General features: G+C 36.4%; 3 protein-coding genes across 5 annotated transcripts; 2 read left to right on the top strand and 1 right to left on the bottom strand.

The window, feature by feature from the left end:
* The first annotated feature begins 1951 nt into the window (after positions 1 to 1951).
* LOC107764189 (uncharacterized) lies at positions 1952 to 14398 on the top strand. 3 transcript variants are annotated; one of them, XM_016582729.2, is made up of 11 exons: positions 1952 to 2085; positions 3249 to 3402; positions 3984 to 4184; positions 4417 to 4539; positions 5032 to 5069; positions 5142 to 5268; positions 5766 to 11207; positions 12177 to 12299; positions 12413 to 12511; positions 12729 to 12868; positions 13711 to 14398. In XM_016582729.2, the coding sequence occupies exons 2-11, from the start codon at positions 3325 to 3327 to the stop codon at positions 13991 to 13993; spliced, it is 6654 nt and encodes a 2217-aa protein (XP_016438215.2). In that variant the 5' UTR covers positions 1952 to 2085; positions 3249 to 3324; the 3' UTR covers positions 13994 to 14398. The 3 variants fall into 3 exon arrangements, with proteins under 3 accessions (XP_016438215.2, XP_016438213.2, XP_016438216.2); XM_016582727.2 differs by lacking the exon at positions 1952 to 2085 and adding an exon at positions 2277 to 2617; XM_016582730.2 differs by lacking the exon at positions 1952 to 2085 and adding an exon at positions 3014 to 3151.
* A 222-nt stretch (positions 14399 to 14620) lies between these two features.
* LOC107764192 (membrane-anchored ubiquitin-fold protein 3) lies at positions 14621 to 19813 on the bottom strand. Its single transcript, XM_016582732.2, has 3 exons — positions 19185 to 19813; positions 16326 to 16496; positions 14621 to 15211 (listed from the first exon to the last, which is right to left on the bottom strand). The coding sequence occupies exons 1-3, from the start codon at positions 19312 to 19314 to the stop codon at positions 15156 to 15158; spliced, it is 357 nt and encodes a 118-aa protein (XP_016438218.1). The 5' UTR covers positions 19315 to 19813; the 3' UTR covers positions 14621 to 15155.
* Positions 17461 to 18409, top strand: LOC107764191 (uncharacterized). The gene is made up of 2 exons (XM_016582731.2): positions 17461 to 18137; positions 18254 to 18409. The coding sequence occupies exons 1-2, from the start codon at positions 17600 to 17602 to the stop codon at positions 18274 to 18276; spliced, it is 561 nt and encodes a 186-aa protein (XP_016438217.1). The 5' UTR covers positions 17461 to 17599; the 3' UTR covers positions 18277 to 18409.
* Positions 19814 to 26801: the final 6988 nt, after the last annotated feature.

Below are 26801 nucleotides of genomic sequence, written 5' to 3'. Positions count from 1 at the left end.
CCATATATTGAGAGATAAAATTTAATTGGCAGGACCGACACAGTTGTAAGTTTAGACTTTCTCACTTCCCAAATTTGTCATATCTTTTCGTCCTCAACTCCCCTATTTACCAAACGAAAAAAAAAGAAAGGAAAAAGAAACGGATAGGATCTTCTACAAAATTATATATATAAAAAACTACAAATCATGCCTGCAACCAACGTGGATCACTAACAAAAGGTGCAATACATTTAAGCTAACACTTTCAAAACTTTATAATAATTTCTTAACAAATTTCTGGTTAGAATAATGATTATTACACTCCTGCTAGCTGGTGAAGTGGGTGAGGGTAAGTACGTATGAGTAGGTTGTAATTACATAGATCTCTATTGAGTTTTTAACTATGCTTCTTTCTCTTACCACCAATTTTATTTTAAAGCACTGGAGCTGCTCTTGAGATTTTTTACTATAATGTCAAAAACTTTTAATAGTGCCAATTGTACTTCATAATTTAAAAAAAAAAAAAAAAATCTCCAATTTCGATATTTCCAATAGCAAAATGCATTATATCTATTGTTAATCAACTCCAACTTTGAAAGCATATAGTTTGAACATCATCACCTAAGTTATTAATTAGCTTCTCGGTGTGACTTGATCATCAATAAAGTGGGAGGAGAACAATGAGATCTCAAGTGATTTCTTCCTATCCGCCTAAATTTTAGCGGACAACCCAGATATATGTGTTGATAAGAGATAATAAATACTAAGTAAAAGAGTCTGTGATAGATGTAGAAGATAAGTATTGGGTTTATCCAAATCCAGAGTTTTCGACACAGAGTATATAAATATATATTTAAATCATGATAATTTTGATAAATATTAGATTCTGAACCCACAATTTAAAAAATGTAATGACTTTAATTTGCAAGAACCTAAATATTAAACTCATCAAATAAAAATTCTAAATTCACCCTTAAAAATATCCGAGTTGAACCGTTCACCACTATCTCAAAAAGAAACGTTATTAGCCTCATTTATTCACAAAAATATGATTGCAAAGAATTAAATAAAAAATACAAGTTTCATAATTGAGGAAAATACGGTTTGGGGGGGAGGGGAGGGGAAGGGGATTCCGAGATAGTTTTAGCTATCCTATTATTGCTAGATATTTTTCTATGCGAAGACGCTTCAAAATCGAGTTTGCATTAAAGGAATATGATCTATGAAACCAACTCTTAAGAATAAGATCATGAAAATAAAGACATTTTTTCAAAGGGAATGTAGATAAAAGTAGTAAATACATCACTACATTTGGTAATTTCTATAAATGAAATTACAATAACTAAATCACGTTGCTGTGAAATTGGATAAAAATAACCATATAGTATTTGTAAGCCAGATATAGCTTACACGTTTTTTCATTTACTAAAACTTGAAAACAATTTTTAATCTGTTAATTCTCAATTTCAATGAGTTTTAATTTAATGGAAAAGATTCATCACAAATAATCTAAGCTAGTTTAAGAGAACTTAACAAAAATTTCTTTCCTTTTAATTTGAATTTGAATTGCACATAAAATTATTATAGTCTAGCTTAGGCTGATTTTAAAATATATAAATGGAAAGTGAATAAAAATATATGATGATGACCGGTCAATGTTGAAGTCTCTTTCTTTTTTGTTTTTTTTTCTCTGTCTACTCCAATTAGTGCCAGACTGAAAAAGAAAAGAAAAAGGAAAAGAAAAAGAAAAAGAAAAAAAGTGCCAGAGAGATGGTGCTGACGGAAAGGTCAACGAAGGGTAAATTAGTACTTTAACATACCTTAGTTTTTCATATTAAGATAATAAAGAGAGTACCCTCTGAATACTCTATAATTAGATAAATAAATCCAAAATTAATTACTGAAAATTACAGACTTTGGCGGGATATCTCTTTCTTTAATCTTAAACCCCCTCATTTTCATTATATTTCAAATTTTAACCCCTATATTTTACTGCTATTTTACGCAACAGCCAATGTCTTTTCTGCCACCTCCTTCTCTTCTTTCTAAAGATTCTCAAGGTGCTTTTTTCCTTGCATTTTAAGCTCCCCCAGATCTTAAAATTAGGTAACGCACAATTCTTTAGCTCCTTTTGACACTTATCTAACACCATTGTTTTTTCAAGATTCTTTTTTTATTTTTTTATTTTGTTGAATGTGATGTTTGAGCTTTTGAATATTGAAATATTACTGTTCATGAAGTGACGTGTGGTTTCTCTGCTGTAACTGTGAAGTGTTTGTTTCTGCAGTGAAATCTACTAACAAAAATAAAATTCTTTTTCTCACTATTTGAGGAAAAAAACAACAACAGTTGTGTAGTATTAATACTTTACTGTTTTCTTGAACTTTTGGGGGTGTACTGTAAATATAGGTTTCCTAATAGATTCCCATTTCTCATTCTTGCTTTTCTTGTTGAAAAAGATCTCATCTTTTTTACTTTGGGAATTTTTAAGGTTTTTTTTGTTCCTGGGTCCAGGAATATCTTGGTTGCATTTTGTGGGGTTTAAAGTTAGGTTTTTGAATTCACATTGTTTGAATTTAGGGGTGTGGATCAGAAGAATCTTGCTGGATCTTTAAGTCACTCTGCAAAACTGGAATAGGTATTTTTGGGTTTAGCTCAATCTTGAGCTTACTGTACTTGGCCTTTATGCATTCCACTTGCAAATTTCAAGATCCGGTTTTTTATTTTTTTGGAATTTCTTCTTAAGTTGAGACTTCTTTAGTTTTTAATTGACTGCCTGTTTGGATCAATGCTAGTGTCTTATAGTTAATTATATTATAAACCTGTTATAATTAAGATGATTAGCGCATTCTCAGTCTAAATTTTAACTCTAGCTTCTTCCCTGCCTAAAATTTTACCTCCCCGTAGGCCATGCCTGAACTGTGCGATAACGGGAAATGTTCACATGCTTTTGACTTAGTTGCCTTTAATATGCTTTACTTGTTTGTACTTTGTAGTATGAATGTGTAATTTGTGGCTTTAAGTAGGTAGCTTGGTTTAATGTGAGAACTTATGTTGAGTTTTTCAAATGTCATGGCTTCTGGATTCCAATAGAAATTATGGGAGTAGAAGCTAGACTGTAATATTTAGTTTATAATCAGGACTATCATATGTTCAGAAGCCATTTCACGGGGTAATTGGATTATGAATAATTCTTTTATCTTCTTTCGGTGAATTATTGATTTTGTTTTCGTTTCTGACATCCCTACTTCTTCTCATGAATTGTTCAGTGAAACTGAGATTGATATTGCCTGGATCTGAGGGGAAATCATGGTTTGTAGCTGATGCTAGATTGGATATGCAACAATGTCGAGGAGCACTAAGTGGAAGCTTGAAAAGAATAAAGTGAAAGTGGTCTTTCGGCTTCAATTTAATGCTACTCACGTAAGATTGAACACTTTTTTTTCTTTTCAAAACTTAGTAATTTCTCGTGGCCAGATGCACCTTTGTATAGAATGCGATCATTGTTTCAGTAGCTGAGAAGTGATTTGCTTTTAGTCCTTCAGGCGGTTAAATGCTTGCTAAAGACAATATGAAATCAAAGGTCAATAATGCCTAAATACAAGATAGAGATATATCATGCAACATGTAACTCCTTGGCTTTTGCCAATTTCTTAGGATTATAGCAACAATAACATGATTGCTCTGGTATTCTATACTATGTATAACTTTGGCCTAATCTTGTGCTAATGCAGAATTTTCAAAGTCCTCCCAATCATTACCTTTTCAGTGAAGTATTAGTTACCCAGTTGACGGTACAAAAGCATATACTAGAAAAATATTTTTTGTTTAACACGTATAAAGAAAATTGTAACCATTTGTGGAAAACCAATTAGTTGATGCAAAGTTCACTGTGCTTTGTTGTACTTTTGATGATGGATTTGGTTAAAACCAGAAGTAGCCAATCTCCAGTATACATTACCATGGAGAAGCATTGACTAAAACTCGCCTTTTTGGTGTTACAGATACCACAATCTGGATGGGACAAGTTATTCATATCTTTTATCTCTGCTGACTCCGGAAAAACAATTGCAAAGACGACCAAAGCCGCTGTAAGAAATGGAACATGCAAATGGGGTGATCCAATTTATGAAACGACAAGGCTTCTTCAAGATGTCAAAAGCAAACAATTTGATGAGAAGCTGTACAAACTTGTGGTTGCCATGGTAGAATTTTGTTTTTTTTGTTAGCTTCTAGCCTTCTACATTGCTTTACTTTATCAACAAAAATGAGGAAAAAAATAGAGTTTCTAGATAGCTTATACTTGAATTCCTGGTTAACTTTTCCGACAGCTAATTTAAAGAAATTTAAACTTGTCTTTTTGTACTATCTGAGTGGATTAATTTTCCTCTTTGATGCTTTTAATTGTTTTCTCATTGAATCTGATAATACTCTCAGGGTTCTTCACGGTCTAGTATCCTGGGCGAGGCAACAATTAATCTTGCTGATTATGCTGAAGCATCAAAGCCTTCTGCTGTTGCTTTGCCTCTTCAAGGATGCAATGCGGGAACAATATTACATGTGAGGCAAATATTGCTATTCCTGGCACTTCTACTTGACCACCTTCAACATATGTTTAAATGCTGTGTTTTAAGTCATAATGATGTGCTACAACAAATTGTTCTTGGCTGATGTAAGAAAGTTATTCACAATTGGCATGTTTAATACCTGAATTAATAATTACTCTTAATTTTGTGTAGTTGCAGTGACATCCTTTTTTGTTTTCACCGTTTCCCATCTTCTCGAATTCCAGAACTACTCTTAGACAAAACCAAGGTCGCTCATGCAGCTGCAGTTATATAATATTTTCTAGGATTAGGATAATATTATATCAGCACGAATGTATGATATCTGAGCTACCAGTTAATCCTTGCCCTTCACAATTCTATTTAATGTTTACTTTTCTCTGTCAATGTCAGTTCTGAATTTATAGTTACTCATTTATATGTATTTTGTTATCTGTTTTTGTCACTTCTGTTTAATTTGTTGTTTAATTGCATGTTATATCTCCAGGTCACAGTTCAGTTGCTAACCTCTAAAACAGGATTCAGGTAGCACATCTTAACATCTAAGCCATATGATTTTTCTTATGAGCAAGTGACAGAAGGTGCATTTGCTTGCAGAGAATTTGAGCAGCAAAGGGAACTTAGGGAGAGAGGTTTGCAGTCAGGATATGATAACAAGCATGATGACTCTGGTACTGGGAAAGTCCTATTTTCCGGAGAGACTGGCCATGATCACATTGATAAGGTCTGATTACATTTAATTCTCCCTTTGTACTTCATTTAATGATCTAGAGTCTCAATTCTAGTTTTAAAATAGGTAACTACCATCAGCCCAACGTGAAAATATGATTTGAGTTTTTGATGATATAAATGTTATTAAGGTTTCTGAATCACCAAAATGTTAATTCCTAATGCACTGCAGTTGGTCAAATCAGCTTCTGTGACTTCCTATATGTTCTTCCTTGTTTGCTTGCCCTAGATCGTTGCCACGAATTACTGTACAAGGGTGCTGAATTCCTAAATATGGATTACGCATTACTGATTACTACTACCAGCTTCATTAAACCTATTAGATGACCTTGCCAATTTTGCGATTTTGAACAAATGTTGAAGAAAAATAGACCAAAATTTGTGGTCATTCAAATTACTTGATTTCCTTGGTTTTCTCTTCGTTCGGTTTGCAAATTTCTTGATCTGCTTTTTTTTCATATCTTGATTTTGGTTCCATTTGCTCTGGCGTAGGTTAGTTCAAGGGTCAGATTCAGACCAGAGGCTAAAGAACTCTCTTCTGTTGAGGAGGAAGTGGAACTAAACGAGGAATGTACTGACTTGACAGCTGGATTTGATGGCTCTTCCAATACCTCCGAGAGTCTATATGCCGAAAAGCATGATTCATCAAGTGCACATGAAACTGATAGTCAAGGCCAGCTGTCGGTGAAAGGTAATAAATCTGATAATCAAGCAACGGCCCAGAGTAGTAGTTCGGTTCATGGATGGGTGTCAGACTGCTCAATGGATAATGAACTGGCAATTGCTTATGAGGAGAATAATAGACTTAGAGCAAGCCTGGAATTGGCAGAATCATCAGTTTTTGAGCTTAAACTTGAGGTAAGCACTCTTCAAAGTCAAGCTAATGATTTGGGTTCTGAAACAGAAAAGTTTTCTCAGCTACTTACTGCTGAAATATCCTCTAGTGTGGAGTTGGCAAAAGAGGTTTCTGTCCTTAAATCAGAATGTTTAAATTTCAAAGATTGTATTGAAAGACTAAGAGCTTTGAAATCAAGCTGTCAAAATCGTGGTGGTGAAAGTGGTGTTGCTGATTCTGGCTTAGTTCAAGATATACAGCTAAGATGGATGAAAGGAATTTCAGTGGTTGAAGATAGAATCAAAGAACTTCAAAATAAAGTTTGTCTTGGATTCTATGAAAGAGACTACAGGTTTCTTCATTCGGAATTGGAGGCGTTGCTTCAAATTCTACAGGAGGTTAAACAAGGAGCAAGAGATGAGATGTTATTGCTAAATAAAGTAACATCAGTGGATATAAAGGAGACTACAGCTAGAGATTTACCCAATATTGAACAGCCTTTGTCAGGGCTTGGGTTGGAATTGGATCTTTGTACACCAGAAAATTTGCTTCATCATATTGGCATACCCCCACTGGTTACTCAAGGAAGTGATTCCACAGTTGCTATTGATGCAATGAAAGCCAAAATTTTTGATCTGGTAAGAGAATTGGATGACGCAAAGGTTGAAAGGGAAAATCTGCTGAGAAAAATGGATCAGATGGAGTGTTACTACGAAGCTCTTGTTCAAGAACTCGAGGAAAATCAGAAGCAAATGCTGGCAGAGTTGCAGGGTCTAAGGAATGAGCATTCGACATGCCTTTATACCATCTCGAGTAGCAAAGCTGAAATGGAATTAATGCGACAAGATATGAGTCAACGTATTTTACTGCTTGCTGATGAGAGACGTGATTTGGATACACTTAATAAGGAGCTCGAGAGAAGAGCTTCTACTTCAGAAGCAGCTCTGAAAAGAGCCCGCTTGAATTATTCTATTGCAGTAGATAAGCTGCAAAAGGATTTGGAGCTTCTTTCCTCACAGGTGGTGTCCATGTTTGAGACTAATGAGAACCTCATCAAGCAAGCAATTCCAGAACCTTCGCAACAACAATTCCTTGGATATTCAAATATTGTTCAGAATTTAGAAGAATATGATAATACGGAGCAGTTGCCAATTCAGGATCAACATGTAATTGCAAGGAAACTAACACTCAGTGGAGATGTCCTTACCGATGACTTGAAAAGATCACTCTGCTTACAGGAGGAGCTTTACAAGAAGGTTGAAGAAGAACTTGGTGAAATGCATTCAGTTAACTTGCACTTGGATGTATTCTCAAGGGTTTTACTTGAAACTGTGATTGAAGCAAATGCTAATGCTGGAATGATGAAGAAAGATATGGGTGAACTTGCTCAGCAGTTGGAGGCTTTGAATCTCTGCAAGGAGCAGTTGGTGGTAAGATTACAGGCTACTTTGGAAGATGTCCACAGTTTGCATGAGGAGAAAGCAAGTTGCTTCCTCAAATGTAGCGATCTTTCTCTGCAGAATCAATCTTTGGAAGCTGAACTCATGGATCTTTCAAAGGTAAACTGTCTCCTCACTGAGAAGGTCATCGAACGGGAAGCAATCATGGTGCAACACATAGCAACTCAGAATAGATATGAAGCTTGCGTGGAAGAAAATAAAGCACTCTCCTCTTCATTAAAACAGGAATCGTTGAAAAGCAGTAGGCTTCAAGATGAGATTTCACTTCTGAAGGATGATTTGCTAACCGTCAGAGCCAAATCAGAGGACTTGGCTTCCTCAAATGAAAATCTTCACGAAGATATTAGCTTTGTGCAGGGTAAGTTGGCTGGTATGTTGGTATCTTATGAGAAGGAACTATCTCTTCCATGCAATTCCTCTTGCCGTGAGTTGGAGTTCAGGGATATAAGAGGTCTCACCATGCAACTGGAAGAGGTTCAGCATAGTGCGTGTAGCAAGATTCTTCATCTTATGCAGGAGAAGCAAAATATAGAAAGTGAAAAATTAGTTGTTGAGGTATCCTTGTCTGCTAGTAGATCAGAAATAATTGCCATGAGGCAAAAGTTTAAAAATGATATACAGAGGATTGTAGCTAATTTTGATGTGTCAACTGCCCTTGTGGAGAAACTTCAGGTTGAACTTGAATCTGTGACGAATAAACTTCACCTTACCTCTGAAGTTGAAGAAAATTATGTGCAACAGAACAGAGAGCTTCTGGTTGATCTTGCTGCCTTTGAGGTCGAGTTACAAAATGTGGTATCGAAGAACGGGCATATTGCTCAAGAGATCTTGGGCTTAGACTCTGTAGCTGACGAGCTTCAGCAAAATGAGGTAACCATTTGTGAACTAAAACAAGAGAAGGAGGATCTCATGACTTCTCTACACGACAAGGCTGAGGAATTTGCCAAGCTTACTTCAGAAGTTAGTCATCTGAAAGACAATTTGAGAAGTCTGCAAAATGAATTGCAACTCGAGAGAGGTTTTAAGGATAAACTAGAGGGTTCAGTACAAAATCTTAGTTTGCTGTTGAACGAGAAGGATGGCAGGTTACTGGATTTGGAAAAGCAAATTGCTGAACTGGTGAAGTTCAGGCAACTGGCATCAGAGTTAGAGGTTGAGAAATCTAGACTTAGCCATCTTTTGCAGCAGCATGATGAGCATGCAGCAAAGCTTCAGGAAGAGTTGTCCTGTGTGTCTGGTCTAGAGTGCTCTGTGAGAGATCTTGCCTCTCAATTGAATGAGAAGGATGACAGGTTACTGGATTTGGAAAAGCAAAATGCTGAGCTGGTGCATTTCCGGCAGCTGGCATCAGATTTAGAAGTGGAAAAATCTAGACTTGATCAGCTTTTGCAGCAGCGTGATGAGCATGTGGCAAAGCTTCAGGAAGAGTTGTCCTTTGTTTCTGGTTTAGAGGGGTCTGTTCAAGAACCTACTTCTCAACTGAATGAGAAGAATGACAGGTTACTGGATTTGGAAAGGGAAAATGCTGAACTGGTGAATCTCAGGCAGCTGGCAGCAGATTTAGAATTGGACAAGTGTAGACTTGACCAACTTGTGCAGCAGCGTGATGAGCTGGTGGCAAAGCTTCAGGAAGAGTTGTCCTGTGTTTCTGGTTTAGAGAGCTCAGTTCAAGATCTTACTTCTCAACTGAATGGGAAGAATGACAGGTTGGTGGATTTGGAAAAGCAAATTGCTGAACTGGTGAATCTCAGGCAGCTGGCAGCAGATTTAGAAGTGGAGAAATGTAGACTTGACCAACTTGTGCAGCAGCGTGATGAGCATGTGGCAAAGCTTCATGAAGATTTGTCCTGTTTTTCCGGTTTAGAGGGCTCAGTGCGAGATCTTACTTCTCAATTGAACGAGAAGAATGATAGGTTACTGGATTTGGAAAAGCAAAATGCTGAGCTGGTGCATTTCAGGCAGCTTGCAGCAGACTTAGAAGTGGAGAAATGTAGACTAGACCAACTTGTGCAGCAGCATAATGAGCATGTGTCACAGCTTCAGGAAGATTTGTCGTGTGTTTCTGGTTTAGAGGGCTCAGTGCGAGATCTTACCTCTCAACTGAACGAGAAAAATGACAGGTTGTTGGATTTGGGAAAGCAAAATGCTGAGCTGGTGCATTTCAGGCAGCTTGCATCAGAGTTAAGACTGGAGAAATCTAGACTTGACCATCTTTTGCAGCAGCGTAATGGGCAAATGGAAAAACTTCAGGAAGAGCTTTCCAATGTTTCTGATCTTAAAAGGCATATGCTAGAAATACAAGAGTATGCCATTGTTTCTGATGTTAAGTTCACAGTTGCCATGAGCCACTGTGAAACACTGGATCTGGAGCTTGTGCAGCAGCTTAAATCGTCAGATGGGTCCATTGCCGAGCTTCAGAAGAAATGCCATGATTTACAGACCAAGTTGAATCAATGCCTTGCAAGTGAGGCTTGTTCAATTCAAGAGAACAAGGAGTTGCTAAGAATTCTTTGTGCTGTTAGATCTGATTTTGAAGCTTCTATTGCTCAAAGTAATGTTCTTTCAGATGCCAAGAACGTTAGCACAGTGAAACTTGAGGAATACAAGAAGCAGATGGCAATGTTGGAGGATTCTCTCCTCGAGACTAATAATTATCATGCTCGAGAAGTGGAGAAGTTGAAGTACATGCTGGCAAATGCCGAAGAAGAAATTAATCACTTGTTACTCTCCAAGGAGGAACTGGAGATCAAGGTGATTGTGCTCCAAGGCAAATTAGATGAACTGCACCCCTACACGATTTTACAGGAGAACAACAGAGATGAAATGGTCACCTTACAGTTACAGTGTAATGAGCTTACCCACAAGTGTAAAGAGCTAAGTCACAAGCTCTCTGAGCAGGCCCTGAAGACGGAAGAATTCAAAAATTTATCCATCCATTTGAAGGAGCTTAAGGATAAGGCTGATGCAGAATGTCTCCGGGCTCGCGAGAAAAGAGAATCTGAAGGACCACCAGTTGCTGTGCAAGAATCCTTGCGAATTGTTTTTATTAAAGAGCAATATGAGTCAAAATTCCAAGAGTTGAGGCAACAAGTTTCCATCTCCAAAAAGCATGGAGAAGATATGCTTTTGAAGTTACAGGATGCATTAGATGAAATTGAAAGCAGGAAGCGATCTGAAGCTTTGCACTTGAAGAAGAACGAAGACCTAGCTCTCAAAATCTTGGCGTTGGAATCCGAATTACAGTCTGTGCTTTCTGACAAGCGTGAAATAATCAAAGATCATGACAGAATAAAGGCAGAATTGGAGTGTGCTTTGCTAAGTCTAGAGTGTTGCAAGGAAGAAAAAGACAAACTTGAAATATCTTTGCAAGAACGTGTGAGAGAGAACTTCAGAATTGCAGCTGAACTTACTTTGACTAGGGAGCAGCTGGAGAATGTCACATCTTCTATTGTATCTAAGAGAGAAAATGGCCAGATGGACAAAGTTGAGGTTGACCCTGACGAGTCAAATGTAAATCCTCATCCGGATGCCATACCTGAACAAGATTCATCTGATGCCCAGAATGTCAAGAAAACAACCTCATTTATGGATGGTAGAAGTGAAGAATCAACTTCACCAGTGAAACTTCTACTCACTCCGGTAAGCACTCTAACAAGAACTAGAACTAATGTGGTAGTTAATGCAGAATGCTTTTTTCCCCCTTTTGAGAGAAGGTAAGTATGTAGTTGATGTGGAGTGTTTTCCTGAAAACCTTATTTAAATACGCTCTTTTGGGCTACATAAAGCAGTCTACAGGGTTCACTCAACAAATGTGGTAATAAACATACCTATGCTATCTACACCCGCCAAGTATATAGTAAATAAATCCACCAACCCACCTTGTCGTGTGTGTGAGTCTATAAAAAGCCAGTGTTAGTTTTCAAATGTTATTATTTCATTTACATTTTATCTATGTACGAAACAAAGAACAGGAAGAAACAGCCCATCGTTTCCTTTGCATTTGCAAGCTAGCATCCCTGATTTTATAAATTTTTATAGTCTTCAATAGCTATCCAAGCCTGTGAGACTTATCCTCAACTTTGCTGGAAAACCATCTAGGATTTTGCATGGCATAAAAGCATAACCAACTTGTCAAGGAATAAAAGGTATTAAGACATGATCAATGCTAGCTAGGACCTAGGGTACATGGAAGGAATAGGAAGAGTTATAGCTTTAGTTAAAACTTGCAATTTAAATATAGAAACAAAGGAAGCAGTACATAAAATAAAGAGATTCCTTTCCATTCTGTGCATTACACTTTTCTTCCACATGGATGGAAGTCACATAGCCCATCTATCCAAGGCATGTAAAAATTGTAGACAAATTTAAATAAGGAAAGAAAGATGAAAGACCTGATAGTTTAATATTTGAGTTTAGGTGTATATGTTGGTGGGCCGACAAGTTATATACCTATTGGATTTCTAGTTTTAATCTAGTGAATCTACACTTTCCTGGCTGGATGACTTCAGTGGTTAAATCAATCTGATTCTGTAAATCCCTGCTCTTGCATTTCATCCCATAGAATCCTTTGGTTTTTGAAGTACTTGTTTTCTTTTCATCTTTTAACAGGTTGCTGCTTCAACACCTTTTGAAGGTTACTCACCCCCAAGCAATGGAAGGCATATAGATTTCAGCGATGAACTGTTTGGAAGCAGGAATTTGAGGTCTAGCATGGAACATTTACACGAAGAGGTATTCTTTGTAACTTACAAATTTATTGATCCAACTGGGATGGCAACAATCAGATTATAAATTATACTTGGTGGTGCCAATAGAATTTTTTTTTTCTTTTACTTGCGGTGCAGTTGGAAAGGATGAAACGTGAAAACTCTCTCATTCCTGAGGATCAACATTCTGATCCAGGTTTGGAAGTTTTTCAGAGCGAACTCGTGCAATTACACAAGGTATACTGAAGTGACTTGTATATATTATAGTTAAGAAGGAACTACACCTTTTGCTTTTTGCCTTTTAGATGTAAATATTACAGCACCTTCTTAGTGCTGATTTCAATGAAAATGACCTCTTTTACGGCTCAAACAAAAAAGGTTAACTTGTATATATTACAGTTGAATATTTCATTGTGCCTCTGATCACTGTTTGTCGTGATTCTTAATATGGAAGGCAAATGAAGAGCTCCGAAGCATGTTCCCAACATTCAAGGATATAGCTAGCACTGGTAATGCACTAGAGAGGGTACTTGCACTGGAAATTGAGCTTGCTGAAGCATTGAAGGCAAAAAATAAGACTAGTATGTTCCAGAGGTAGGATGTTGCAATTACTTCATCATTGCCTGCTTAATTACCCCTAGCAGATACTTCATTCTGCCATTTTCTTTTACTCAATTTTTTTAGTACATTTTTCCATTTGTGATTGAACAAAACAACTGCCACGTTGCCCCTTGCTTAATTTTGGGCAGGGCCGGGGGAGGGCCGCACCCAACGGGGTGTGATGTAGACAACCTACCCTAATGCAAGCATTAGTGGATGCTTCCACGGCTCGAATGCGTGACCTATAGGGCACAGGGAGACAACTTTAACCTTTTTGATTTTGCATGTTGCTAAACTGATTCTTCCAGTGCTAACAATTGTGATTACTGTTTATGATAGATCCATTGCTGCAATTCTATGCTAACATCAGATTGTGTTTTCCTCATACTTGCTACTTTATTCTCTATTCTTTAGGAAAGAATAATATTTTTCATGTAGCTGATTGACGGGTGATGATCTCAAAATGGCTTTCTGAACACTCCTTCCATAGCTTCTAAATAGTACTGAGAATTACTGATGAAGTTCCAATAATCCATATATTGAACTGCATATATAAAATCTGTAAATCATGTTCTACAGCAATTCCTTGAAGCATTTCCTAGGTTTATCTACCAAGACACTAATAATAACTATTTTCTTTGATCTGCTTGCATGACAATGAGCAGCATCCAAAGCTACCAAATCATCCGTTTATGTGTTAAACTTGAAAGCTTACTAGAGATGTAACTCTTTAGAAGTGTTTTGCCGTTATTGTTGTCACAATGAAAATGTGATGATACTTCATCGTTAGAATAAATTACAAAGAAGTGACAGTTTGGTGTTTATCTATGCTTCAGTTCGTTTCTGAAACAACATAGTGATGACGAAGCAATCTTCAAAAGCTTCAGAGATATTAATGAGTTGATCAAGGAAATGTTGGAAATCAAAGAAAAGCATGTAGCTATGGAGAATGAACTTAGGGAGATGCACGATCGGTACTCCCAGCTAAGCCTCCAGTTTGCAGAGGTTGAAGGCGAGAGACAAAAACTGAAGATGACACTCAAGAATGTCAGAGCATCTAAGACGAAGCTCGTGCAGCTAAATCGTTCCTCATCGTCCATAGTAGACAGTCCATCATAACCACTCTTTGAATCCATTTCTTGATAAGCTCTCTGTGAGTAGATGCCAACACGTCTCATGTTAGCGCTATAAGTTGGTTCAGTTTTATGGACTGGCTTGCCAAGGTAAGCTCCAAATATTGAGGAACCAATCCTGCAAGCTGCCTTGCTTCTATGTAAATGCGAAAATGTGGCTGTCAAATTTTGTCACCCTTTTAAGTTAAGTGTAGATCTAGATATCCCATAAATTTAGCCTCATTTCCCCTTCTTCCCATTTTTACCTGTATTTGGCTGTAATATTATGTATAGAAATTAGATTATCCTGTAATTAACACCGCTGCTCCTACTTTAAGCCGTGTAAGAGGCATCAAAATCTGTCATACTGAGCTGCTTTGTCTATAATTGTGAAGATTTCCCTTCCAATGTAGGCAACTCCCTGTGATACAGCTTACACATTGTAATGTAAGCTGGAATTTGACTTACATCTTGTTACTAGAGCAGACGGAAATAAGACCAGTTTGGATTTAAGTTTTAACACCCAAGGGTGGCGTAATGATCAGTGATAAGGTAACGACCGTATCCTATGTAGAAATAACAATAACAAATCATATCGTACGTGGAAATAACTACGTCAATTCCAAACAAGTTGTGGTTAACTATATGAATCTTCATTTTCCATATTTTTCCAAGCAATATATTGGCATAGTCGATTTGATGCCATAGACAATGGAGCTTCAATAACAGAAGAAATAGCGTAACAAGGTACAAATGCCTGAATTTGGAATCAAATGAAATCAAACCATCTATGATTTTTAACAGCTCTTTTGGTTCGTTTGTGCTTGTAACTAGTTTGCCCCCAATACCAATACCCCCACCTGGAAAAGAAAGTAAAACTTTTACATCCTTTCCACAGAAGTTCCTACACAGCAATGGCACCAATCCCTTTTTGCCTTCTAGATTACCAAGCTGAAATCTAAAGGTAAAACAATGAAAAGAGAAGGAAAAAAGGTAAAAGCAAAGAGCTTCAATGATATTTGAACTTCAAATTTCGTCATTTCACATCTTGGATTCCACTAACGTTCAAGATTACTTCTTAAAGCATCCAAAAGTTCCGCTACTGAAAAATCCATGAGCTATGGGATCTTACTAAACATGGCGTAATTCTTATTATCTGGTCAGATGGATCACAATATTGTGCATCCACAGCTGCCTTTCTTCAGGGAATCGTCCTGCAGTTTATCTGTGACAAATGCATAAACAATTTATTCAGTATGCTTCAGTGTGGGAAAAAAGGAATCATAAGAAGGCTCAAACAAATGGATCATAGACAATGAATATATTTTTCTCCTAAACATGTGAAATGCAAAACCAGGCAGACAAATCTATGCAAGTCAAGAAGCTCTCAAGTACTTTTCCAAAAAGCTTCATGCAGGTTGCGCACAGGAATGATCCCTAACTGTATTGACAATTTAGTTAACTGGTTTCGCTGAAGTCTGAACACTTATTGAACAGCACAATGACAATCATAAGCAGTACAAAAGAAAAGACCCCCCCCCCCCCCCCCAACAACCGAAGGGAGTAAGTGAATCCGGTTGAGAAGTCAAATTGGAGCTGTCATCCTCAGCACGTAAAGGGCAGCCCGAAGCATCCCACAGGGTTCAGGGAAGGGCCGCACCCCAAGGGGTGTGATGTAGGCAACCTACCGAATTTGTCATCCTCAGCACGTAGACAAGCTAAAAGAATTTATCACCTAATACTTACTCTCTGTACTAATTTTTTAGCACGTAGACAAGCTAAAAAATTGTTACTGTATCCAACAGAACTTACAACAAGTTATGTCAACAGAAAAATGAGTGTTAAATTAACCAGTTCTAAATCAGAAGGTGTCATCTTTTGGGACGGACAAGGGAAACGGACCAAGTACATTACGAGGGAGGGAGTATTATCTTCTAGACGATGTAAATAAAATATAGCAATACTGTTAGTCAATAGCTTTTTGATACTTTCAGATAGGATTTGCTTTGCGCATCATGATTTTATATCTTCTATCGCAAGTGAAACAAAAATAGACTTGGATGAAGGAATGTGAAAAAAAAGGACAATGTAATTAAGCTGTTATAGCTAAAGATTTTCACAAAGGAATGTCAAGAAAGGATAAGACAATCTGAGCAGTTATACTAGTTGATGCTCTTATTATGAGTATCCTCAATGGGACATGAGCTACAGGCGATTACTGACGGCCGTCCTACTATATTCATGTACTTCAAAAACGAGTACATGATATAATTAAAGCATCTATCTGATACACAGTCACCATGATCTGAGTACCGATAATAACAAAAAGTGTAACTTACCACTGCTTTTGTCATTCATAGGAGGGCGTACAACAACATGCATAGTTATGACACCTCCTGGTACTTCAGCAACTGGAAGTCTGGATTCACCAAGTGTTTTATTATTCTCAAGTATCCTTCCAGCATTAATAAGCTTCACATCATTTATTGTCTTTGGCCCATAATCTTTATCTGCCAAATTGAGATCTTCTGTTAGCAAAGAGGATCCTAGCTGACTAAACGAGTAGTTAAATTAAGAGCAGCACATTCGTGATTGCCAGATTTAAGTTTCTTCTAAAATAAAACATTCAAGCCACTGATCAAAAAGCACGGAATATGTTGCCATGGAAAAACCAAAAGGGAGAAGGAAAAAACACCCCCCCATCATATTATGCGCTCCTTTTGTAGCTTTTTAAGACAGGTCTTAAAATTAATGCATAACAGTAACAGATGAACAAATGGTAACATCCCACCTTATTGTCGTTGGAGATTCGCAGTCTTTTCATTAGTTTAACTAACAAAAATAAAACACTTTTTATTTGGATTTAAAGCAAAAGAAGTGGGATGACAGAAGGTATCCCTCCACTTTCATCAATTTGCAATTATTGGCAAACAGGTTATGCAAATACTAATAAAGATGATCTGGAAATGACAAGGAGGATCCAAATTCTAGAGCTAATATTGTCACAGGAAAGGTTAAGACCTTGAAGTTGTTTAAGTTCATTTTCTTAGCAGGTATGTTTGCATATATGTACTTAAAGTGGGTACGCTTCTGGGGAATCTGCTGCATATGCTCCAAGGTTCACCAGTGAGACGCAGAAAGCCGCGCAGTGAGAGAGGTGTGGTTGGATCTTTTTCCCTTACTCCTACTCATAAGTATATCCCGTAAGAGTTCTATAGTGTCTTCTATGTATTTCAGTATTATGTGTTTGTATTTTAAATGCTTCAATAGTCAAAACTTGGACAGCAAGTCTATGGAGTCTGAGGAAGCAAGTTTGACAAACAATTGCTTCCCTGCTCACATCCTTGCTTGATGCCCAAGTAATTGTTCTTATAAAATGCATGTTAACCCTCAAGTTGCAGAAAACATAATATTTCAGAAATATATTTAAAATCTCTCTCTCTCTCTCTCTTCTTGACCTCATTCATCTCTGCATTTTTTCTCAGCTTCTAAGCTGGAAAACCTCAATTCCCCTGCATATACTTTTGCCAATATTATCATCCCTCTCGTTGTCAGTTCATATCCAGGACAAAAGAACCTACTCTCTTTGTTTGGTATTTGAGGGGTCAGCATCATGTCAAATGATGTGGGAAAACCTTCACTCGGGAAGCTAACTGATAGTCAAAGGGATGAGTTGCTACTGCAGTTAGCTGAACAAGTTCAGAATCTAAAAACTCGTGTGAGAGCGCTTGAGTTGCAGAACTCGAAGCCACCAACTGATTTATCAGTGAATGGAAAAAAGGAATCTGTCCAAATTGTTTCACATGAAAGACCAGAGGCCGCAGAAGATGTTCAACAGCTTGACCAACCAACTAACCCAACTGAAAAAAGAGTTGTGGCAAAAAGGCCTCTGCAGATGCCTCAACCACCATCAAGTCGACCTTTACTAAACGGACCCCTCAATGAAAATCAAGGTACTATGGGGAACATCAGAAAGAAGGTCAAAATGGACTTACCAGATTTTGATGGAAAGCTCAATCCAACTATATTTGCCGATTGGCTATCAGCTATGGAGGACTATTTTGACTGGTATGACTTGTCTGATGAGCGGAGGGTTACATTTGCTAAAATGAAGCTAACTGCTCTTGCAAAAGAGGTGGTGAAGTCCACAAGTAAGAATCCTAATGTATTGTAAGCTTATTTATCAATGTTGTGAATTAAAAGAGATTTCCTTTCAATTATTCAAATATAGTTGCCATTGATTAAACTTCACATTCTTATGTAACAGATATGACAAATATCAAGCATTAAGGCAGACACCAGAATTAATTATAAATGAATTCAACAGGTTAAGAATATTCACAAAAAAATGGCACATGGAATGAAGGGATACCTCAAAACAATCAGGAGATGTAATCAACCATTAGTAGTCAAGAATACGCAACTAAGGGGCAGAAGTATGTAAGATTATCAAAAACTCAATAAACTGATGATCCATATAACCACCATAGGACAATTGCCTCTGCTATATATATTCAAGATCAATATAAGGATAGAGGTCGTATACGTGTGTTACTTTTTCGTTAATCGATATGCAGCAGGTCTATACTGGCGTATTATTTGTCCACGAAACATTGACTTTCCGAGCTTAAATTCAATAAGCGGATCGTGGTGGCACAAAGGATGAAAAGATGGAACATAAAGAGTAATCAGGTATATTCATTCTCTTAGCAAACTGGCATCAAATTATTGAAATGGTAAGTCGAAAGAAAATCCATGGTCCCATTCCATATATCCCTTGTTTAGAATCTTTCACTTATGATCGAAAATACAAGGTGTTTAACTTTCCTTAAATGGTCAGTTTCATAAGGCAGAAACTCCAGTCAATACAACAATCAGCTGAAACCATTTCAAAAAAATCACAAAGTACTCATTTAAGTTCATACACTACCTTCCCCCTTGGTCCAAGATAGAATAATAGCAAGAAAATACAAGGACAGGAAACTGCTTATTGTCAATAGAACAAAATATGTTCACTCTTAAATGGAAGCACTAAATTTCAAATTGCTAACACAAACACCAAAATATCCAACAAGCAAACAAATTATGCACTTAAAGAAAAAGACTGGATTTAATTTTTTTTAAAAAGTACTATTCTTAAATTGGATCAAACTGCTCTAAATTAACATAATAAGTAAAGATAGAGAAAATTTACAAACCTTTGGGCCACTGAGCAATAATCTTTTCTTTAAGAGTATCAACTCTGGTGTTGGGCATATACTTATTGGGTCCAATATCACTGCCATCAGCAAGCCTGAATTTGATCTCTATCAACTCTTTTGCAGCCATCTCTCTAAATCAATCTCTCACAATTATCAAATATAATCCACCACACAAATCAATTCCCACTTCAAAGGACAATCATGGGGTAAAAAATTCCAAGAAAATCCAACAAATCAAATGCTTAGATTAATAAAAGACCCACTTCAAACTTCTCACAACCAGACCCAAATCCAAGAAAATATCAAAAATAAACTTTTTGATTCACCCCCTATTTTTCAAAATCTAGAAAAACCCAAATAGAAATTCACTAAAAAGATTGCAACTTCAAATTCAGAAGGAAAAAAAGTGGAAAACAAAGTGATTGATTTCAGAAATGGATCAGATTTTATGGGAAGTCTTGGAAAAAGTTTTAAGAAATGAATATGAGGAAAATGAAGAATAGAGTGAAAAAGAAGATGAATGAATCTAAACTAAGGCGTCAGCTGAAAGAGTGAGAAACTTGTTTGTTTCTTTGGTGCTATAAATTGCTTGATGTTGAAAGAAAGAGAGAAAATGAAAAAGAATCAAATTGGAAAGTTTACAATGTAAGAGTATTTAACAGGGAAAAATCTAATGATTTGGAAAGCGACACTTCTTACTTCGTCGGTTCCCTTTTCGGCATGCAGTAAAACTGACTTACAAGCCGACGCATCCCAGAAATTGGTTAATTACCACCAGATCCTTTGGGTTTTGGATTTTGCATTACCAACCCTGTCTCCAAATATTTCTTACATTTCTTAAGGAAAAAGAAAAGCATTTTGAGTAGGAAATATGATGCTCCTAATATTTAGTAACATTTAAGAGTTAAGAATAAATAAATTTTGTTAACAATGTCAATATTTATTTTACCACTAAAATTACAAGAAAAAAGAGAGTTTTTGAATTATAGTTGGAGCATTGCAATTTAACTTGATACCAGTGGCAAAGTTAGGAATTTCCTCAAGGGTATTCAAATTTAAAAGAAGCGAAATATTTTTCCTACAAAGGGTGTTCAATATGTGTTATATACCTCTAAAACGTAATATTTTACCTATGTACACAGTGTAATATTTCGACGACGGGTGGTCAATTGACCACCCTTATGACCATGTGGTTTTGCCACTGCTTGATATTATCATTAAGTGAGCGTTTGGACATAAGAATTGTAAAATTCCGGGAAAAAAGGTGAATAATTTTCAAGTAAAAATGGTATTTAAAAGTTAGAGTTGTGTTGGAACATGAATATATTTTTGGGTTATTTTTGAATTTTTGTGAGTGATTTGAAGTGAAAATTTTGAGAAACATCCTTTTGGAGTTTTTCAAATTTTTGAAAAATTTCGAAATTCATTTTCAAGTGAAAATTAAAAATTTTATGGACAAATGTTGATTTCGAAAAAAGTAAATTATTTTTTCAAAAAAAAAGGTGAAAACTTTTGTATGGCCAAACAGCCCCTAAGTAAAGCCAGCTGACGATATATTTAAGGTAACCGAATATCTCAAATATCTTTTTTCGTTTTATATAAAATAGCAAGTCAAAATGGAAATACCTTTCTTTTTATCATTTTAGTTGCTTATCAATGGTGAAGAGTGGAACATTAAACATAGTTTTGCCCGATATCAATGTATCTTTTTAATTTATTGTACTCCTAACTCTTTCTCAGTCGGACTTGAGCAAAATAGTAGAACAAGTATTAATAACAAATAAAAAAACCTTTCACATCATTAATATTTCTATACTAAGTTATTAATATTCTTGTAATCCACCATTGAGACTAACACAAACAATTGGTAAACCCGTTACTCACTATCCTTCTCCATTTACATGGATCAAATATATGTCATTATAGATGATATGGTAGCCTCATTAAATTATCGATTATACTATTAGAAATCACAAAAATACTCACTCACCTTACCCGGTTATGGTTCATATTTATTGCTTGTCTATTTTTTTAAAAAATATCCAGGATTGAATTACTTCTATTTCTTTTGGTATCTGAATTAGGTAAAAAAATCTCCAAAACTTCTCCTAGAAATGATCCATTAGTTCACAAATTGCCTAAATGAAGTCAATTCAAACGTGGGATGTGACTCGGTATTAAAGATTACGTATAAAAAGTTGATAAAATTAGTAGATGTGAATCCAATTTTAATTTAAAAAAATATGAAAAACTATTGCACTTTTTAATCATAACAAAGCAATAGAATCCAATGCGGAGTAATCAATTTTTGCAATGTAGTAAGTAGTCTCAAACTCATTTTGACAAATAAAAGATAACAAAATGAAATGCTAAATTGTTTACAAATGATATGGACTTACTTATAAGATATTCCTAAACTTTAAAAATTTCTCGAGTTTTCTACTGTTTTAAAAGTAAAAGGGCATTGTTTCCTCATCGCAAAAGATTGAGGAGTTAACTAGAAATACAAGTAAAACTAACTAGTCAGGAATATTCAAATGAAACTGATAATGTATACTATTATACTTGGGCGGCATTTGACAGCTTCCGAATTAGATTCAACAACTCAATAGAAAGTTTGGTAAATATAGTACTTAGACAACTAGTTCGTAGTATCTTGAACAAGTTGCCTCCAACGTTGTCCCACTTTTGCCCGCAGCCTTTGAAGTTTGTAGCAATAAATATTTTTTTGGGTTTCAGTATTGAGGTCAGCTTAAATTTGGACTTGCCGGAAAATTTTGCATTTGGGGATAATGTGATATTTATCAAAGGCGATTATATATTTAGGGCTCAAATTTAATAGCGGAGTTAGGATTTTCATTAAGAAATGTCAAAATATATAAGGTAAATATATGAAAAAATCAAGGGGAGTCAACATATAGTCTATATATACGTATTAAAAAAAATTACCTATCTAAGTGTATCCTTAATATAAGGTGACTCCGCTGTGCTCGAACTCGAAATCTCTGATTAATAATGAAAAAATGTTTACCGCTCTATTACAACTTTTGTTGGTGTAGTGCTAAATATTTAAAAGTGGTTTATCTCATCATTTTTGCCAGATGATATAATTTAGTAGGATTTAACTTATTTATATCGACAGTATAAAAAACTTTTACACTATCAAGTAATACAACTTGTTGGAATTAATACAATATACTGTATTAGTGTTTATTAGTTAAATTCAGGTAGGTAATTAACGCGCATGGGGTTTGAGCAAGTCTAGCCATCCGAGAGTGTACCTTTGACTTGCAACCAAACAACCCCTTAGGCTATCTCCAACCCTTACCTCCATTTTCTCCTCCAAAATGGAGTAAAGTTACTCCAACCATTACTCCATTTTTCACTACAAAAAAGAATATTTCATTTTATATTCTTCTCTCTCTTCAATATTATATTATTATCTTTTATTTAAATTTTATTTTCTTATTTCTATTAAAGAAATTCTATCTTTTTTTCTTTTTTACATATTCATCACATATAATTTAATATAAAATTATTTTATACCATAAATTTTTAAATAATATAATTTATAAGCAAATATTATAGATTATATATATTAACGGATAATTCAAATAAAAGTGAAATCATTGAGATACAAGATAATTAAATACATATTACATTATGGTAAAATTCATATTAAATATTACATAAATATTTAACTTCCATTTCTAGTATGCTCCGATAAATGATCTATTAATGCATTACGAAGTGCAAAATGAGCATCTTTGTCCTTCATTTTTTTGTGTCGAGCTAAAAATTGCTCAAATCGATGATTTTTATCTACTATCATTTCTACCGTTGGAGGTGGACATTCCCAATCATCATGAATTGGTGCATTAAGATCACGTTCATCCTCTATTATCATGTTGTGCAGTATAATACATGTAGTTATTATATCATGTAACACTTCTTTTCTCCAAAAACGTGATGGTCCTGCAACAATTGCGAAACGAGCTTGCAAAACTCTGAATGCACGTTTAACATCTTTTCGACATGATTTTATATTTGCACCATTCATTTTTTGAGATGATTATATATTTTTTGTACAATTATAACTTATAATAAAATTAACTTACAATTTTACATAAAAATAATAAATGCACGAAAATTAATTTATCAAAATTATACGCCAAAGTTAAGATGTAAAATTAATATTATAATGATATTACATAAACATAATTAGGTATATATAAAGAGATAAATTAAATGAGTTAAATAATAAAATAATGATGAATAGTAGTGGAGGAGATGAATAGTGTCACTCCATATCTGGAGTAATACTATTCATCCCCCATTTTAAGGGCAAAAATAGGGGAGCATTGGAGCCCCATTATGGCAAAAATTGCCCCCATTATGGAGAAATGTGGGAGAGTTGAAGATGCCCTTATAGTAATTATATTTTTAAGTATTTGGTATTTGTTCAAAACTTAAGTTATCTAGGCAACAATAGTTATTTGCAAATATAATATTTTTGGAGAATTAAATATATTATACAAGAAAAACTTGAGCTCTTTAATCTACTAATTCTTTAAACTGATCAAAATTTCCATTGATTTTGCAACTTTGAGGTATTATTATATTTTTAGCGGCTCAATAATGAGAATCTATATTCATATTGTTTGACCCAAAATTTAGTTCTGGGTTTAGACAATTAGATTTAATAAAATAAAATCATTCTTATCCAATATTAATGTCCAAAAGATATATTAACTGATTTTGTGGTAAGATGATACGTATATTATCCAAATCGTAATAAATGTTGACAACACTAGTAATATTCAATGACCCAACAAGAAGTGGATAGTATTAAATAACAATAACTAGCAATGAATGTGTCATTTAAGTAAATAAGAACATGTGAGTCACCCGAAAATGGTTGAGATATATGGATATTCTTTCTGACAATGATGAATGATTGACGAGCCTTCGAATGTTCAGACTGTTCTTGGATCGAGTGGAAAAGTTAGGCAAGAATCTTAAGAAAAAGATATATATTGTATGTTTGCAATAAAGCCAGATTCTATAGAGAAAGTCAATGTATATTTTTTACAAGTGAATATCTCATGCCCCCTATAATCATGTCTCTTTCTATTTATAGGGAACATATACCTAAAAACCCTAATAGTACAAGTTCAGAGAATATCCACTAGAATATTCTCTTTAGTGTCTTATCCTAAAACTACCCGTTATTACTCTATCTAAGATGAATGCTCGACCTCGATCTTGATCTTCGATGACTCCTCGACCTTGATCTTCAATGACTCATCGACTCCTCCCTTCATATCTTAAGGGATCACTTCCACCTTGGGCAGGCCTTTGTCGCAGTCATACCGGTGACACATGGCAGCCCATGAAGGCCCTTTTAATGCTGATAAGCTTTAATCATATCAAAAATAATTTTTGGCCCATACAGTTAGTACCTCCGCTTGTTGAGGTCATCCTCACATGCGAGTTCAATGAGCGAATAATGTCATTCATGGTCGATCTTATCCAGTAGACTATATGGGTCGTAGTCGTCGTGGCGAGCATGCGATATGGCTCTTAGTGGGCCGCGTATTTCAAGTCCCTTAATTTTTTTGGGTGATTTGTTGGAGCCATATTGTCCAAGAGAAGGGGTGATGTCATGACGGCATGCGTCATGATGATGTCTGTTTCTGACGTATTGCTTCGATTTACGTGTGACCATTGATTGGATCTGCCTTTTCGATTCCGGTGCCAATTATGATGAGCCGTTTTGGGTTTGGTGCCTATTAAGGCAAAACGTTTCAGGTTTTGGTGCCTTATTTTTTTTATAAATAAGGGTTGTTAAACCTGGATTTGAAATTTTGCGCTCCTAAAGTTTTGAGATATCGGTCTTCTTCTCTAAATATTCTTTCTCTATTCCATTGCCCTACATCATATCACAATCTCCCTTTCTTGCATTCTACTTCATTATCTTAAAGTATGTCGAACTTATCCTCAGATGCTGGTGAAGGGAGTCGCGTTGCTCCCTTGGCAGTTGTGTTCCCTACTCTTGAGGAGAGTGTTTCCACCATTGCTGAGGATGAAGCTTTCCCGTCGGTGGAGAAGATACTCTGCTGCAACCCCGATGCCAGGTCTAATCTCGCCCGATCAGCGGATGTGGTACCCGAGAATTTTCTATCGACGATGGCATCCAAAGAGTTTGCTGGATTCAAATCCAAGTTTGGTCTTCCCAACCACGTCTAACTGATCCCAGCTGAAGGGTTCGTGGTGCAGGTTCATCGTCCTGGGTAGTGAGCTTTATATGCCTTCCCCTTCTGCATCGGTTAAACATTCCCTCTCTTCCGTTGGTGGAAGAATTTTGTCGCCACTATGACGTTTGCCCTGCTCAGCTTGCACTGTACGTCTACAAAGTTATCAGAATATTGGCCAAATTTGCCGAGTTATCCGGGGTCGAAGTGACGCTGCAATATTTGGTGCGCCTGTTCACCACTAGCTTCTATAATGGAACGATGTTAAGCCTTCGCCACCTTGGAGGCAAGTGCTTGGTGGTGAAGATGGACGATAAGGCCAGTCGCCATTTCTTGCTTGACTTCTTTTATGTCAGAACTGAGGACATTGTGGATAACGTCGACGACTTCCCTAAGGCTTGGAACTATACACGTAAGTGTCCTGTTTTTCTCTTTTTTCCTTTGATTACTTTGAGTTAGTTAAATGATTTTCTCTTTCTTGCAGCTAATAACCAGCCTCCTTCCCTAGTCGTGTGCATTTCCGATTGGGTCGAGCAGGTTCTCCCTCATGCTATAGGGATCTGCGACTGGCCAATCTTTTTAAAGAAGTTTAGGCCAGCTCTTCCTTCAACAAGCAACTTATTTTCTCTGCCCGTGGTTGTACTTTTTGACGTATGTCGGCTCGTTTTACTAATTTCCATCCTTTTCTTTCCCAGGTAGGGGGTCTTCTTGGAGGATCCGGGCACCCATGCCATCTTTTCGGAGGAGGGCTGCTATGCCTTTGGCTTCTACCCCTATTGCGACTATTGTATCCCCCGCACCTATCCCCGCCTTGGCCACTGCGATCCAAGAGCATGCCGTTGTCTGCACTGCTACTTTTGTTCCTCAACACTTCTTGTTGATTGAAGAGGATGATGATGTCATCCCCGATAATGGGGGTCTACGGCCTCCTAATAGTAGAGTTATAGATGCTGGGGGAGAAGTGCCATTAGTCATCGATTCTGAGGAAGGAGGATTCACTCTCCGAGAGACATCCGTAATCCATGTTGGAGAAAATATTGGGGTGGGTTCCGAGGCCCCATAATGGGAAGAGGTGGATGCGGGTATGCTGGAGCATCCCGAGGGGGAAACGATCGAGGATGGGATGTTTGATGATGGAGGTCACGCACTACCGTGGAAAGAAGAGGCTTCGACCTCTCGAGCGGCCATAGATGTCTCTTCGCCTACTGGTGATAGGGGGAAGACCGTTGCCTAGGATGGTGATGAGTTGGGCTCCGATGTTGATTTGGATGACTTGAGAATGATCGATGAGGGGCTCACCCAGCTCGAGGTGAGATTGGAGGGAGGTTCGGGACAATGACGATCCCAATGGTAAACACCG

Source organism: Nicotiana tabacum, chromosome 12 (assembly GCF_000715075.1).
Source record: "Nicotiana tabacum cultivar K326 chromosome 12, ASM71507v2, whole genome shotgun sequence".
Classification (NCBI taxonomy): Eukaryota; Viridiplantae; Streptophyta; class Magnoliopsida; order Solanales; family Solanaceae; genus Nicotiana; species Nicotiana tabacum.
Note: the sequence above shows the minus strand (reverse complement) of the source record. Positions and strands in the feature narration are given on the sequence as shown.